Source organism: Hyposmocoma kahamanoa, unplaced genomic scaffold, assembly GCF_003589595.1.
Source record: "Hyposmocoma kahamanoa isolate Upper Pololo Valley unplaced genomic scaffold, ASM358959v1 237, whole genome shotgun sequence".
Lineage (NCBI taxonomy): Eukaryota > Metazoa > Arthropoda > Insecta > Lepidoptera > Cosmopterigidae > Hyposmocoma > Hyposmocoma kahamanoa.
The window spans coordinates 997,002-1,012,849 of NW_020653754.1; the positions used below are offsets into that span (position 1 = coordinate 997,002).

The 15,848-nt window shown below is 34.9% G+C and overlaps 1 protein-coding gene across 1 annotated transcript in view; it reads right to left on the minus strand.

The window, feature by feature from the left end:
• The window catches only part of LOC113228706 (neuropeptides capa receptor-like), a 144,017-nt gene that overhangs the window by 32,716 nt on the left and 95,453 nt on the right, over positions 1-15,848 (minus strand). The window contains 1 exon segment of the mRNA XM_026462064.1: positions 12,108-12,291. Coding sequence (XP_026317849.1) covers positions 12,108-12,291 — 184 coding nt within the window.

Here is a 15,848-nt window from a genome sequence, read left to right on the forward strand (position 1 = left end):
TTGATTATTTTTAGCAACAATATCTACATACTCACTAAAGTACAATTGAAACAATGTTTTAGTAAACACGCCACGCCGATTTTACGCCGTCACGCCGGTCGAAACACTATCTTACCGCTTGGCGGCAGCAATAGGTAAGGTGGCAGTAATTGCCTGGACGAACTCTTACACAAGTAGCTATACTGCTCCTGGACTCAAACTAGGGAATTCTTTACTCACTACCTACTCAGAAGATACTAATCACAAGTAATTTAGAAAGGTGTTTACCTAAATTAGTATCGGGAATAGAACACAGAGCCTCGCCACCAACGCTGAGGGAAGATGGCAAAAAAGTAACAACGAAGAATGACAATTCAATAAGCACCCATAAAAAAGATTTTGGTTCAAATATGGCAATTTATTTAAAAAAAATGACGTCATGGCATCGCGGGTATTCATCCCGAACCTCTCGTTTATTTATACAGCATATTTTATTAGATTCGTAAAAGAATGGGCCGCTTCACAATCCAATTTAGAGGCCTATTATGTTGGCACCAAATTAATTTATTTGAATTGATATTGAGAGATTGAAATAAGAATTTTATATAATATACTTAAATTATAATATTTTATATTCACTTTTCACTTCTACGATAATAATATTTTCAATAAAGGTTGCTTTGCGAAATTTTAAAGTAATAATTTCTTCTGAAATAAAGAGTTATTATTATTATTATTATAAGTAAAAAAAACATATTTATAACAGTATTCTCATTGTATATTGAAATAACCTTTGTTAACTGCAGTACTTACTTGTGGATATTTCTATACCAACTTTGCGGTTGGTATCTTAGTTATGAGAGTAAGATTATGAAAGAGAAATTAAATGCTAATCATCTGAATTTGAAGCGCTTTTGTTCAAACCACCATAAACACAACAACAAACACGTCTACTATTTGATGTCATTTTTTAACATCAAGCGAACGTTTCAATGATTGCACTTTCGCATTGACGATTTGTTTTGTTGTGGTCACTTCTTTTTTATAAAAACTATTAATTTATTCGATAATACAAACAAATATATACCAGAAAAACGTTAACAGTGAAGAAAATTCACAAATTTGGCAATATTTTAATATCAGTGTTGTTTGTTTGTCGTGCCGAATGCAAATTTCTCGAGGTGACAAAGGAAAAAAGCAATTACATTATTATTTTGTTTCAATTGGCTGGCCTCGTTTATGAAAATAAATAGAACCATTTATTGCAGAAAAACAGGTATTCATCCACCACAATTTGCTTCCATTAAAATTCCAGTACTAAATTTACAGAAAACATTTACATCCTAACTTAATTAACATCTTACTTCAAAGTTCTTTCGTTACAAATAATAAACAGATTGTCGTCGATCCTGTAGTTGCTGTTTATTCTATTACTATCATCTTTAACCAATAAATCACTTTATTTGGCATACTGATTATGAATTTTTGTCAACTTTATACATCCGGTCCGTCTGTCGATTGTTCTACTATCCGGTATCCGGCCGGATAGTAATAACAGGCCGGATAGACCGGATAGTTACCGAATATCCGTTTCATTTCTAAAAAATACACGATACACCTAAGGATATTGTCTAAAGAATGTGCTAATTAATGTGTTACACGATAGGATGTACTTCATCGGATCTTATAAAATAAACAGGCTAACATTGCAGTCTAAAACGGTGTATGTGAGAATAAAATATCTGACATTGTACGTAATTTTTATATGGAGATATTTCTTTAAAGACTACAAAGAACTTGCTAAATTTTGGTTTCCATCTGAAGCCAATTAGTTATTAAATTGGTATTTATCCCAAAATGTACAAATGGCCCAGCGGTTTAACGATAAGTCGCGCCGCCCGCTCTTCGTATGTCGCCATCGGGCGCTTGTCGACGTCAGATTTGTGAACTTGCGTTGAAATACCTCGCCTCAAATACTGTACTCGAAAGACCATTAGGGTTTCCTATCTAATGGTTGATCTTTGTGAACTGATATTTTTTCCGCTTAAAATGTTTAATTAAAATTGTTATAACATTTAGAAACAACTTGAAACAGCTCAGTCAGCAGCAAAGCGATCCGCTTTCATGGATGTTTATCACGCAGATTTTGTATAAAAACAGCTTTTGTACACAGGATTAATTTCATGATAATTTGAACTTTCCTACACGAACAAACACAAAGAAAAATTCCTTTGATCCGGTTGGTTTTTTGCCGTTTGTTGGTGGCGAATTACTGATTAGTTTTTAAATTCTCGTATAAGTAACAATTGTCGTAATGAAAATAAAGTATATTTGAACCTAATGTTTATTATTTAAATATTCTAAAATATTTCATAACAATGTACTCGAACCGAATACTTAAATGTGAAAAAAATGCCACCGAAATAAAAAAAAACCAACATGAAAATTATCCTTTTAACACATGAAAGTCACAAAAATTTAATACGAACCACATGAAACAAATTATGTACATCGCACTGTTAATAATACAATAGTGTGCTAACTCAAAAACTATATGTTTTCAGAATCGATGAAAAACGAATTATACACTTTCCGTGATTTCTTTTTTTTTTTCATTTTATGTACAGTTTTTGACAGACATTTAACCAATTTCCTATTTGTCAAATACATTTGAAATAAATGGGAAAAATAATTTCATATTTTTGAGTAAGGACTGGTTTCTCCAGAACTAGCTCACAAAAAGTTTGACTCATTTTGAGTTAAGCGGATATCTTTTAATTGTTTCTCACAATATCTATATCATAAATAAATTTCTCACAGATGGCAACAAGGCCTTAAAAGCCAAAGACATCACAATGCTTGTTCGTATCGTGGCTTAATTGGCAGAGCATCTGGCATTGATTTAATTATTTTTAAAGACAATAAATTAATACCAGAATTAATACCAGAAATTAGTCTTGAGGGTGCTAATTTGAATCGAGTGTACCAATTTAAATATCTTGGGCATTACGTTACCGGATACCTTGAAGAACAGGCCGATATAGAGGGGAACGTAGGGCACTGGCGATTAGAAGTACCTAATATATTGGCACGCAAGTTCGTTCGACGTAGTAAGCAAGTAAAAATTGCCAATCGTTCTACACGAGCAGCCTGTGCTTCAGTTATACTAAAAAATCGCTTAGTATCCTACGAGTCACATACAACAATGGGTTTAGCATGTTGATGGGGTTGCCCCGATTTTGCAGTGCGTCCATGTTTGCAGAGACGCGGGTTGATGTCTTCAATGCCATTATCCGCAAAAAGACAGCCTCATTGCTCAGCAGGCTAAGGGGTTGCACCACCACCATTTTACAGGTCATACCTGATAGACATGACTTACCCATTACGAAATCTTTCATTCGGGTCCTGATTGAATAGTCTCACAAGAGACTGGTCTGGATGCGGGTGAGAGATTTGACAGTCGGCTGTCAATTTTTATAATTTAATTTTTGTGCAACTATTTATTATTATTACCACTGACCTAATCTTTAAATTATATTTGTAAGTTATTAACACTATTGGACCTTAAAAAAACTGTGTTGTCTGAATAAATAATTATATAATTCTTATTATTAATAATAAATTACTTTAACCGTATCACTCAGAAACGTTCAGTTTGTAAATTGCCCTAAGAGCATTCCTTGACAGAACAAAGAATCTAAATGTCTGCGCCATTTTCCCAAAACAAATAAACGTATTTCAGCACAGGTGCTGAAATAAATGAATTCAAAGGTTTTTGGGTCGGTCAATATTTTCAACGACTCTCGGCTGTCTCTACATTTTAAAACTGGCAAACATTTTTATTATTGATAAAACAAGTCAAATTTATATGTAGACGAAATCGTACCTTATTCCACTTTCATCATATCGACACCTCCAATGAACACTACGCCTACTTTATTTTTGGCTCATTTTCTGTTATTTTTGTAAACAACCATATTTACATACTAATATTTTGCTCCCCGAATTATGTGAAAAAAATATAAAGAAACAAGAAACAAAATTCTAAAATTTACTTGCAACAAAAAGAACGAATTTTGTAAAAAAAAACATAGAAACAAAAAACAAAACAAAAACTGAACAGGTCTAAAAATTAAGTTAACGTAGTATTCATTGGTGGTATCGATATGTCTAAAGAACAAAATTACACAAATTCTGTGTAACGCAATAGACAAAACTTCAAATAGAAATATTCTATAATCGTGATTTCAAAGACGTGACTTCAAGAAAACTTTACCCTGTTGGCATATGGCGTTCAAAGTTCAATACCGTCATTACCTATCATTGCAAATTACGACGTTTCTATATATTCTATATTCAAAATATATATTATATTCAAATTTCAATCAATGTGCTGCCATCTAGTGAATAATAGCTGAACGACGCCGAATTAGAGATGTTTCCTACGACCATATTGTAGCGGTATACGGTTTACTTTCGTGTCTTGTAACAAAAAAATAATTGCGATAAACAGAAAATTGAAACTTATTAAAATTAAATAAAATAAGACAATAATGATACGAAATATCACCATAGATAACATTACAAGTGCTATCATTTTTGCACTCCAAAGTAGCGAAATAAAGCGTTTTTCTACAATTTTCTTGGTTTTGTGCAAAATAATTGACACGACCATAACGTACAAGCGAAAATGACGGACTGAGCTCAAGTTCTGTTCATTATACGCCATTTTTGGTCGTCCTATTTTTCCCTTCTATCTTCCCCTCAATTTGTCATTATCACAAAATTAATTATTACGTAACAAATGGCCAAATACAAAAAAACAAAATTGATTGACCCTATCTACCTTTGAAAGTATTTTTTGTGACTGTAAAAATATTTTTACCTTTTTTTGCAATCAACTAACCTAAACACTGTAAGTAGGTAACAGTAACAAAAATTTTATTTTATTTTAGACTACGCTATTAAGTGTATCTCCACCTGTTATAAGAAACTTTTGTGATTGCGTTTTCACAGCAAACATAAAACTTTACGATAATTGTAAAAGTAACTGAAATTAGGACGACAAATAAATGCTGAACCAACAATAAAATAAGTGGTTTTGGATAGAACTTGGATGATAAGAATCCGCTAGCTACGCGCGTGCTAGTGATACCTTTAGCTCTTTCAGGTTTATTTCAATGAATATCACGTCATGATGAATTATTAATACAAAGATCGAACACAAAGAAAAATCCGTTCCATCTCGAACCTGCGTCTGTGCTCATACCAGGTTGCCCGCTCTAGCAACTGAGCTATAGATCGAGTCAGCAAACTTTAAGTAAGGTATTCTTACAGATCTTTGTTTTTTGTTTTAAAGGATTTTTTGGCGTATCTTTTTGGCGCCATCTGTTAGAAATCTGTGTAAATTTTTCTTCACTCAACCACGTAACTTTACAGCTACCAGAGGTTGACAAGAGATGCCGCTGTACACATTGTAATATTGATTTATCTATATCTATAGAAACTATTTTTTCGGAGCTAAGCCCCGAATTTTTGGTTTTCAAACAAACCAACGTTTTGGGCCTTTTACAGGTGCCAAGGTCACTGTGATGGCTGACATGGCCAGCCTTGACTATGGGACCTAGGAAGAGGCCACAATGTTATAAACGACTTCTAAGTCTCTTCTAAGTTCGGATCTATCCGGATAAATAGTTTTATTTCCAATATGTAATAATTACTTCTCTTATTATTCTTCATTTCTCACTCACTCTCTGAAGGAAACAATAAAGGATGGTTATAATTAATTAAGATTCAAAAATAACGCCCACAGAACACGTGGGTGCGTGCGCACGTCACCACGACCCAAGGATGACAACCTGCTCAAGATGTCCGCCTCCCCAGTACTTGGTGTTCGTTATACTATTCATGACAGATAGCGCTAGAATCGTTTTAGTGACTATCGATTAGAGATGCCACCACTAATGCGCCTTCACGTTTATTCATTCATTCAGGTGCTTACTATTATTCATACAAAAATCGAAGGAACACAAAGAAAAATTCCCTAGATCCGACTGGACACGAACCAGCTTCTGTTTGCCAAACCGGGGCTGCTACTACTACTGTTAGGTTGTTTTTATCTATGATATTTCAAATAATATTGTGAAATGATAAATTAATATGAACAAATGTTTATTTGCAATTTGTTATTAATTCTTTCTCAGGGGAATCTAACTAATGAGCAGTACTATCACAATACTATCCATTTGACGACTTCAAGTGAAATTTACTTAAATATCATGAAATATTTAAAGGTATATTGGAATTGGATTTTAGTCGTTTACGGATAGTGACACGGAAACGTATCGACACATTTTGGTATCGACTACTGTCCCTTCGATACCGATTATTTTCTACCCAATACTTTTTATTCGATACTTTTCAGGTGTTAGTACTTTTCGACAAGTATTATATCGTTTCGAATAATTCGTACTTAGTCTAAGATTTCAATATGAGAATTGAAGTAAGTATTGTTCAACAACAAAAGACGAAGAGGTTCCTAAACTTTTTTGTCTCGTAGACCCCTAACATTGTGATATTGAATTTTTATAAATTCATAAACTTTAAATGTGTATTTGACAGCTGACACACTTAGATACGGTTAACTGTAGATTGAGAAACTTAAAAACACATATACAATATACAGATATTTAAGGTGTTCCACTTATGGAAAGCCAAAATTTTGTCACGACCTGCCTAAATGGGATCCACACTTGAGACACCCATGCATCCCCAATTACTCTTTTTGCGATGGATCCCTTTCATGTTAGAGTGGACCCCTGGGCGTCGATAACACTTTAGGAATCATCGGGCTACCGTAAATTGCGTAACAACATCATGTATTAAAATTTTTAACTGAAATAAATAAGTTAAAGCGCTGATTAATTTTTAATATATATTCTGTCTTTAAGTGAAGGATAAAAGTATCGATACGGATATATCGATACTTTTACGCATACGACATATTTATTAACCCCATCCTACTCACAAACACAATATCGACACTTTTGATTCGATTCCGCGTCTTTGTTTACTTAGACCGTTGCTCTTGAAGGATTTCCAGCATTCTCATTAAGCCGATTATATGGCACTTAAACGCAAAATTACCGTGAGACGTGAAGCATGTTTTGTCCTAGTAATCTGTATGTAAATACTTGTTACGTGATAACATGGGGAAGTTTCTGTTAAAATATATATTTTTGTAGCTGTAGAGCTCCTTGTGAAAGGGTTCGTTCAGGGAAGAACTTCCACCTTAACTATTTTTGACGTCAAGCAGTAATTTGAGCTTTACGGCGTTCCGGTTTTAAAGGGTAAGGGTGCTGGTGACGCTGGCAAAGTAATCAGCCCAATTATACAAGTAGGTGAATTTGTATTCGACCAGAAATTGTATATCATCGACAGACGCAATGGCAGGGGTAGGCGTGTCGCTTGATGTCATAAAACATATAGTATTTCAGATGTACCATTGCTTGATTTGATATTTGGCAGTAATGTCCTTTGTTTATTTATTTACAGTTTATTGTTTTTTATTAACAATAATTGTTTATTATTGTTAACAAGGGAGTGAACAATTATAATAACTGGTAAGTACTAAAATAATATACCTATTTAAATGGAAACAACATAAATAGGTAAAAAACACAAGGCTTTGGGGGCCAGCTGAAAACGACTGACAAAGGTTTAAATTATTTGTCGCTGTCAGCTAGCCACTGCTCCAGCCAGTTTGCTATTGTTGTTTGATTTTTATGAAAAAAAAATTATGATATTTTGTGAGTTTGATTTGTAAAATTGTGATGATTATATTGGAATGTACATTTGGAAACGTAAAGTCCTTTAACTAAAAATTTAATAAAACATCGTGATGAAAAACCTGCATGTATAAAAAGGTTCTCATCCCTTGGAAACCCTTTGAAGTCTAATACTAGCGCTGGGCTAACATGGCAGACTATGATCTAAATCATAGGTTCCCAAACTTTTTGGCTTACCGCGTACTTAGGCAAGATAAAAAAAAAATTCAACACCCATCACCGCAATAAATAATTGAAAACACGTATTTTTTATATTAATTTAACATACAAAACCAAAAAGAAAAAAAATATAATAGGTACGGAGTGTAGTTTATATAGACAATCCAGGTTTTTTTTTTCAAATGCGGTAGCACCCCTTAGACAGTAACAACGTCACCCAATTGACTCTTCATGGACTCTTCAGAGCCCACTGGGGGGCCACTATCGAAACCACTTTGAGAAACTATGATCTAAACTCTCTCTTAAGAAAAGACCCGTTCCCAGCTGTATAACTATAGGTTCATGACGGTGATGAACAATCAGTACTCCTATCCTATTTCTTATAATTATTCAGAGATGGGTGTATGGCTATCAAACAAAAACTGTCAAGGACCCTGGTCAGGTTCTACCGGAACCAAAAGTGTTCCAATGTGGCGAATCTAAGATGGCCGCTTTAAAAAAATTTACTTTACTGAATCTTCACAACTATTGATGATATACGAGTAGTTTCTTTTGAAGTATATAAGGATACGACTTGATGCGATTATAACTACTACCTGGCTCCCTTCCACCCAAATAAACCTAACTAAAAATAATCACCAATGAAACCAAAACCAACCGACCGACGAAGTCTTTCCTACATTGAAAGTCACACAGCCCTCGCGAGACGCTTTAGCGGCCCAGCGCAACATGCAACATCCAAGTCGACCCGGTCTCCGTGATAAACGGCCCGGTGAAGGCGTCAGAGATGGGTGTATGACTTTCAAACAAAATTTGTCTAGGTCCCTGGTCAGGTTCTACCGGGATCAAAAATTTTCCAATCTGACAAATTCAATAATAATAAATAATTGACTTATGAATCTCCGCAGATCCCTCCCACTCAAACTCAACCAAAGAGGATTCTCTGCTAAAATATAAAGTTCAATTCCCAATTTGTCACAAGATATAAAGAAAGCCATCGCGGGCCGCTCTAACCGCCCGGTGCAACGTGCGCCATCTAGTTATTAATATAAAGATAGAACACAAAGAAAAAATCCTTCAATCTCACAGGACTCGAATCTGCATTTGTATGCCAATCCAGGGCAACCGCTTTACCAATTGAACTACAGACCGATTCAACAGACTTTATGAATTTCTCTATACGTTTGTTGTAACAAACGATCTTTCTTTTTAGTTTTAACGGCTTTTTTTATAGTTGTGCCACCTGAGAGAAATCTGTGAAAGTATTTCTTCACTCAGTCCTTACAGCTACCAGAAGCTGACAAGAGATGTCGCTTTATGAACAGTAATATTGATTTTATTGAATATCATGATGTTTTACTACCGATATTCATTTATTTTTTGTAAAATTACTCCAGTAATTTGCTATACAGGTGTACATTTGAGATGTGGCAGCAAGGCCAGCCACCTTAATCGTTGTAGTTACAGAAAAACGGTTCTAGAAGACTATCCATGAATTTTGAAGATATTTTGATTGGCATTCACATATTTTGAAAAAATGGTACAGTCAGCAAGATAAAAGGTAATTTTTACAAAACTTTTTTTTATGCCATTCGATCCGGTCTCTGTTAAGGATCAATAGTCTCTATGGGACCAAGTGAGGTAAGAGTACTCGAAATGTCCGAAATTGCAAAAAACTTTTTACCATACATTTTGTAGGGACACATTTAGTAATTAGTTATTCTAAGTTAAGGAAACTAACAAATTGACAACGTATTATATATTTCAAAACAAAAACAGTAACAAAAAGCAAAATAACATGAAAAATGTATGATAGTAAGTGCTCGAATTGATTGCCGCCTTGGCGGATGCATCGATTCGCTCTCTTCCGCAAAGAGCAAGTAGCGGAAGAAATTTTACTCGGATGGATTCCATTAAAAATTGCTGCAAGTGCGTCTTTCAATTCTTGAACACTATTGCATTTTTTTATAAATTTCATTTAACTAATACATAATCGTTGTCGATTTGTTAGTTTCCTTAACTACCTAGATTAACTGATTACCAAATATGTGCATACAAAATGTATGGTAAAAAGTTTATTGCGATTTCAAACATTTCGAGTATTCTTATCTCAGTTTGTTCCATGGAGACTATTGATCCTTAACAGAGACCGGATCGAATGGCATAAAAAAAGTTTTGTAAAAATTGCCTTTAATCTTGCTGACTACCATTTTTTCAAAATCTGTGAATGCCAATCAAAATATCTTCAAAATTCATGGATAGTCTTCTAAAACCGTTTTCCTGTAACTACAACGATTAAGGTGGCTGCCCTTGCTGCCCCGTTTCAAATTTACATCCTGTATATAAATTATTAATACAAAAATCGGAACACAAAGAAAAATTTCTGTGTACTGACAGGACACGAACCTGCGTCGTTATGGTAATAAAGTAAAGCCCACCTATTTGTGTTTTCTATTTTTCAAGGCAAATTTTGGTCATTTACTAATGTGATATACATAAAAAAACTGTTTTTTTTTTTAATTATGTGCCAGACAACTACCGCGATTGTCTGGTTCCAAACTAGGGAATTCTACTATTATGAGTACCGGAGCAACGAAATTCACTCCAACTCAGTTTCCAAATAGGCCCTACTGAGAATCGACCCCGGGGCTGCCTTATTCAGCTACCACAGTTCAAACTCTTGGGCCACTGACGTCATAAACGCTCATTACAGAACTTGCAGCAAATAACATATAAAATAAGTTTATGCAAAATGAAACCTATTAATTTTACATTCACAGTCTTCTTTAAAGATACACTGTTAGTTATTTAATATCTCAGTACAAAGCACTAAAAAAACCGACATTAAAAGTCATTAATTCCCTAGTTTGCCACCCTTAGAGGTGGAATATTTTCGTCAAATTTAAAAGAGACCACACAAAATCGGTTCACAAACGACTTTTCAACAAATTTGTATCTAAGTTTAGTAAAGATACACATTAAATGTTGGCAGTAGGATTACACTAAGTTTGAAGACTGATATTAATTAAATGCTTGCTAACTGTCATGGCCACCGGCAAAGGAAGATCAAAGTTTTAGGGTAAATTTCGGAATGATAACAAGGTAATTTGAGGCAACGTTATTAAACAACAACAACAAAGTATAATTTAATTACAATAACAATATGGTATTAAAACAAAATGCGCTTACATCGATCAAATACACAAAGTAAATACTTATCTTTATTCGTCTTTTTTTCAAAAAGGAGGAGGTTATCTTTTTTTTGTATGTATGTTACGCGATAACTCTGCCATTTGTGAACCAATTTCGATGATTCTTTTTTTGTTGGAAAGAAAGTACCTCAGACGTAGTCCCATTTAAATTTCAAGAAAATATTCCATCTCTAAGAGTGGCAAACTAGGGGATGAATGACTTTTGAGGTCGGTTTTTTAACCGAAGGTTAGGTTATTACTGATGTGCTCAAGTAGGAGTCTAACGTTTCACGTGAGTGAGTATGTATGTTCTATTTCTTTAAATTATCGTGTAGTTTAAAGTGCTACATGGATTTTAGTGTATGAGGATATCGTTACGTTATTGTGGATTTTAGAATGTCATAGAATACATTTTATCCCAAAATATCAATATGGCGGTTACTGGGCAACAAAAAACATCTAATAAATTTGAAATAAAACTAGATTATAACGACTGCTTAACCACTAATACCAATACAAGTAACTGCTGTTTATTCCCGCTTTATCTGTATTTGGTATGTTCAGTACATCAATTCTTTTAGTGTGTTCAGTTAGTATAATACTATGATTTAGATCAAGAACATATTTCAAGATGAAATCTTGCATCTTTTGTAATTATTTATTCGTTTCGTAGCAAATTATTTAAAATTAACGTCCATTGTGGGGCTGGCTGTAACCTCGTTTATCCAAAGATAATACACGTACAGGGTTAAAAACACATTAAGCTTGAGGCTTAAGATTTAAATTCTACATTAAGCCGCTTACAATAAGAACGGTCCAAAATCCAAAGTGACAAGCTTGACGTGTTCTTCACTGTAATCTGGCAGATTTCACTACAAAAAGCCATAAAAGTAGTTTCAAAATTGTAAATTCGAATAACTGTCGTACTTACCGTCCACTCATAACGTTATACAGTATAGGATTGACAGTAGCAGACACGTAGTAAAATGCTCCGGCCACGTTGAAAAGATGTTCATTGATTGCCTGGAACTGCGGTAAATCGTACCCGTAGACGTAAAAGAGCCTTTGTACGTGGAAGGGCGCCCAGCAAACGAAGAACGCTATCACCACAGCCGCTGTAACAAAAATGAATATCTCATTTTATTGGAATTAGGTTCCATTTTCAATTATTGAGTTTGTTCACAATTTACTTCTATAAGAAAGGTAAAGTGCTCCTTGAGCGAAAGTAAGACATATAGGTTTTTGCGATTGCTACACTTTTCGTATCTAAATAGCAGATTGTTTTGTTTTTTCTGACAAAGCAACGTTTCGGATTTTTTGCAGATCACATGTGTACAGCTATTTTCAGTCAGTCGAAATGTTGGTTCATAAAACAAACACGCAATTTGATCTCAGAATATATTATACCTTTAGTTCGAATTTTGTCATGTACACACATCAAAAAAAGTTTGCGATCACTTCGAAAAACTGAAATCTTTTTTGTTACTGTAGATTATATTATGATTTTTTCTTCTTTTTAGATTCTTTATTTAAAAATAAATTAGAAAATAAAATAATGACCCCGTTCAATTGTTTTTTTATATAAAAAGGCTTTCAGTCCTAGCTTACGCTCATTCAGAAATCTGATTTAGTCAATTATAAGCGATTCAAGATATTTTTCGCGGAAAGTTGTGATTGAAAAAATGCCAAGAGGATTATCAGAGGTTTTACGAGCTAGAATAGTAACTTTGAGGGAAGAAGGATACACCACGAGAGTAATAGCACGCAGACTTGCTATATCCCAATCCTGTGTCGTGGCTACGTTGCAGAGGTATCACGGAATGGGGAATTTAGCTGACCGACCCCGCAGCGGTCGCCCAACTGTTTTGACAGCTGCCCAAAAGCGCTATATTAGATCGCTGGCAGCCCGTGATCCAACAATCAACGCCACTAAAATAAAAGCAGAAGTCAGGGCCGCCTCTGGGCTTGAAGTTAGCACGCAGACCGTTCGCAATTGCTTGCACCAGGCTGGATTACGAGCACGGAGGTATTGGCGAGCTCCGCTCAATTCCCGGCAACGTCAACAACGAAGATTGCAGTGGGCTAGACTTCGGCAAAATGAAGAAGGTGAGGACGAAAACATTTGGCAAAACTGTCTCTTCGTTGACGAATCCCGAATCAGCACTCATCCAGATAACCGACGTGTCCGTGTCTGGAGAAGACCAGGCGACCGTGAAAGACAAAGAACTGCCTCTGGAACAGTTCAGCAAGGCGAAAAATCGGTGTCCTTTTGGGGTGGCATTATGATTGGAGCTAGAACGCCTTTGATCCCGTATCGGGGCTTCATGACAGCAGACATGTACAAAGCAGTTGCTATTGATGATATCGTCAGACCATTCCGAGTAAACCATGGGCACCAATTTGTACTGGTCGATGATATTGCGCCCGCACATCGAGCTCAACGAGTCAATGCTGCTCTTCAAGAATACGATATCACACGATTAGACTGGCCTGCCGGCTCGCCCGACTTAAACCCAATAGAGCACGCGTGGGATGCTCTTAAACGAGCAGTATGGAACCGTGAGCTACGTCCCCAGACAGTTCCAGAGCTCAGGGAAGCCGCTATTGAAGAATGGGATAGGTTACCCCAGGAAATGCTGGATAACTTGATCCTCAGCATGCCCAGGAGGATCTTCGCATGTATTCGAGCCAGGGGAGGAGTTATTTTATATTGAATTCACACCTTTTAATAATAAATTGTTGTTTAAGTTTAATTGAACAGTCTTTTTCTTTCTATGAAATTTCTATCACTATTACATTATGATTAATGGCTCAATTTTTTAAAATAAATAATAAAAAATAGTTTTATATTTTAATTTCAAACAGGGTATTCCTATTTAAAGAAAGCATACAACATAGATTTTTTTCTTGATAAAGTTAAATTTAAAGAATTATAGGAGCTTATGCTATTGATCGCAAACTTTTTTTGATGTGTGTATGTCAATCTGTCTACGTTTGTTAGCGATCTGTAGCGATCTGAGCACTCATACGGCGCTTCAATTAATATTCCGACAATTAAAATACAATAAAAAGACCTTTATTGTATTTTAATTGAACAAAAGAAAGTAATCATAGAGGTTAAAAACTAAGCATTGTTGATTGTCAGTCTTCCGTTTTTTTAACGATACAAAGTGACGGGGCGAAGACGTCGTGGGCCTGGTGGTAAGCGATACGCCTGTCCATAGCAGTTCTAATGTCACTCAGAGCTTTAAATCGTAAAAGATTTGCGGGGCACTGCCACTGAGCCCATCACTCTGAAACATAAGTTGGCAAGTCCCATGTTACTATAATTTTAACAGCATCTTTACCCTTCAAAATCAGAACGCAGTGATTATTTACGTTAAAGGTCAGTAAGTAAGACTTGTTGTCTACATAATCGCATTAAGGGAATTACCAGTAGAGATTTAGCTTAGATCAGTTTAGGTACATGCTTTAAGTTGGTAAAAATAAATAAATAAAAATAAATTCTAACTTTAAAACATTTCTCTTTTCGTAACACCGTGCTTAACAGATTGAGGTGTAATGGTTAGATAACCAGTTCATGTCCCACATTAAGGTATACGATATTTTGGTTCCTGTAGCAAAACCTGGTTCCTTTTTTGTAGTGACAAAGCACGAAAACATCTCTCGATGCATAATCATCCTTAATAGGCTTCCTTTTTGATTGTATTTTTATGTTTTTGAAACTTTCCACATAACTTTTATTAAAGTCTCAAACTCATAGCGATAAATATCATTATAATCTTTCCATCTGTTTTACTTCATCCTATTATAGTCACTTCACTTCATTTTTTATTTTGATGGCTCCATCATTACATGAAATGATGATTTTGCCAATGTCAAGGTCGAAAGAAGAAAAAAACATTGATTTCTATTGACAATAACCGGGTTGATCTTCATAAATATTCAGGTGAGAATATAAAACAAAAGATATCACAAACATGTAACACAAATTTATAAGTATAATTAACTGGATGAATTTACATAGGATAGAAATAAGCGGGAAAACACTAAAGTGAAGAGATGATTTATGTTGGTGGGGCGGGCGAATTTTGGGGGTAGTAAGTTATAAAGCGGGACAGATATAGTAAGGCAATATATAGTGAGATAATTAGCCTGTCTTTTTGAAGATGGAGTAAAATGACTGTTCAATGCGCAAAAGTGTTCGCCGCTTGCAAACAGCTAGTGGACTTGTGCCATTTGAATCATCGTCGGCCCATTATGCGGACTCAGCCCACTACCGGACACAGGTTCCTTTGAATTGTAAATATTTGTAAGCACATATACACATGCATACCCCACATTTAGAAGTATGAACTATTAAAAATACAAAGAGGAGGCATATTTTACAGATTTTCATTTTAATTCAATATAGATAATCAAATTCGCGTGCCCTTATTCAAATTTATATGAATTATTATTTTTATTTATTTCAGGCAATGAAATGCCCATACACAAAGTGTTAGTAAACAATTAAAACTTAGACTATTGTTAGTACATACAGCACAAATTAACCTAACCTTATTTTATATACAAAAGAACCGATTTGATTTGCCCAATCCAATACCATAGGATTGAACATAGGAATTAAAATTGATTTCGATACTAGTAGACCCGCTGTTAAAATAGGTAT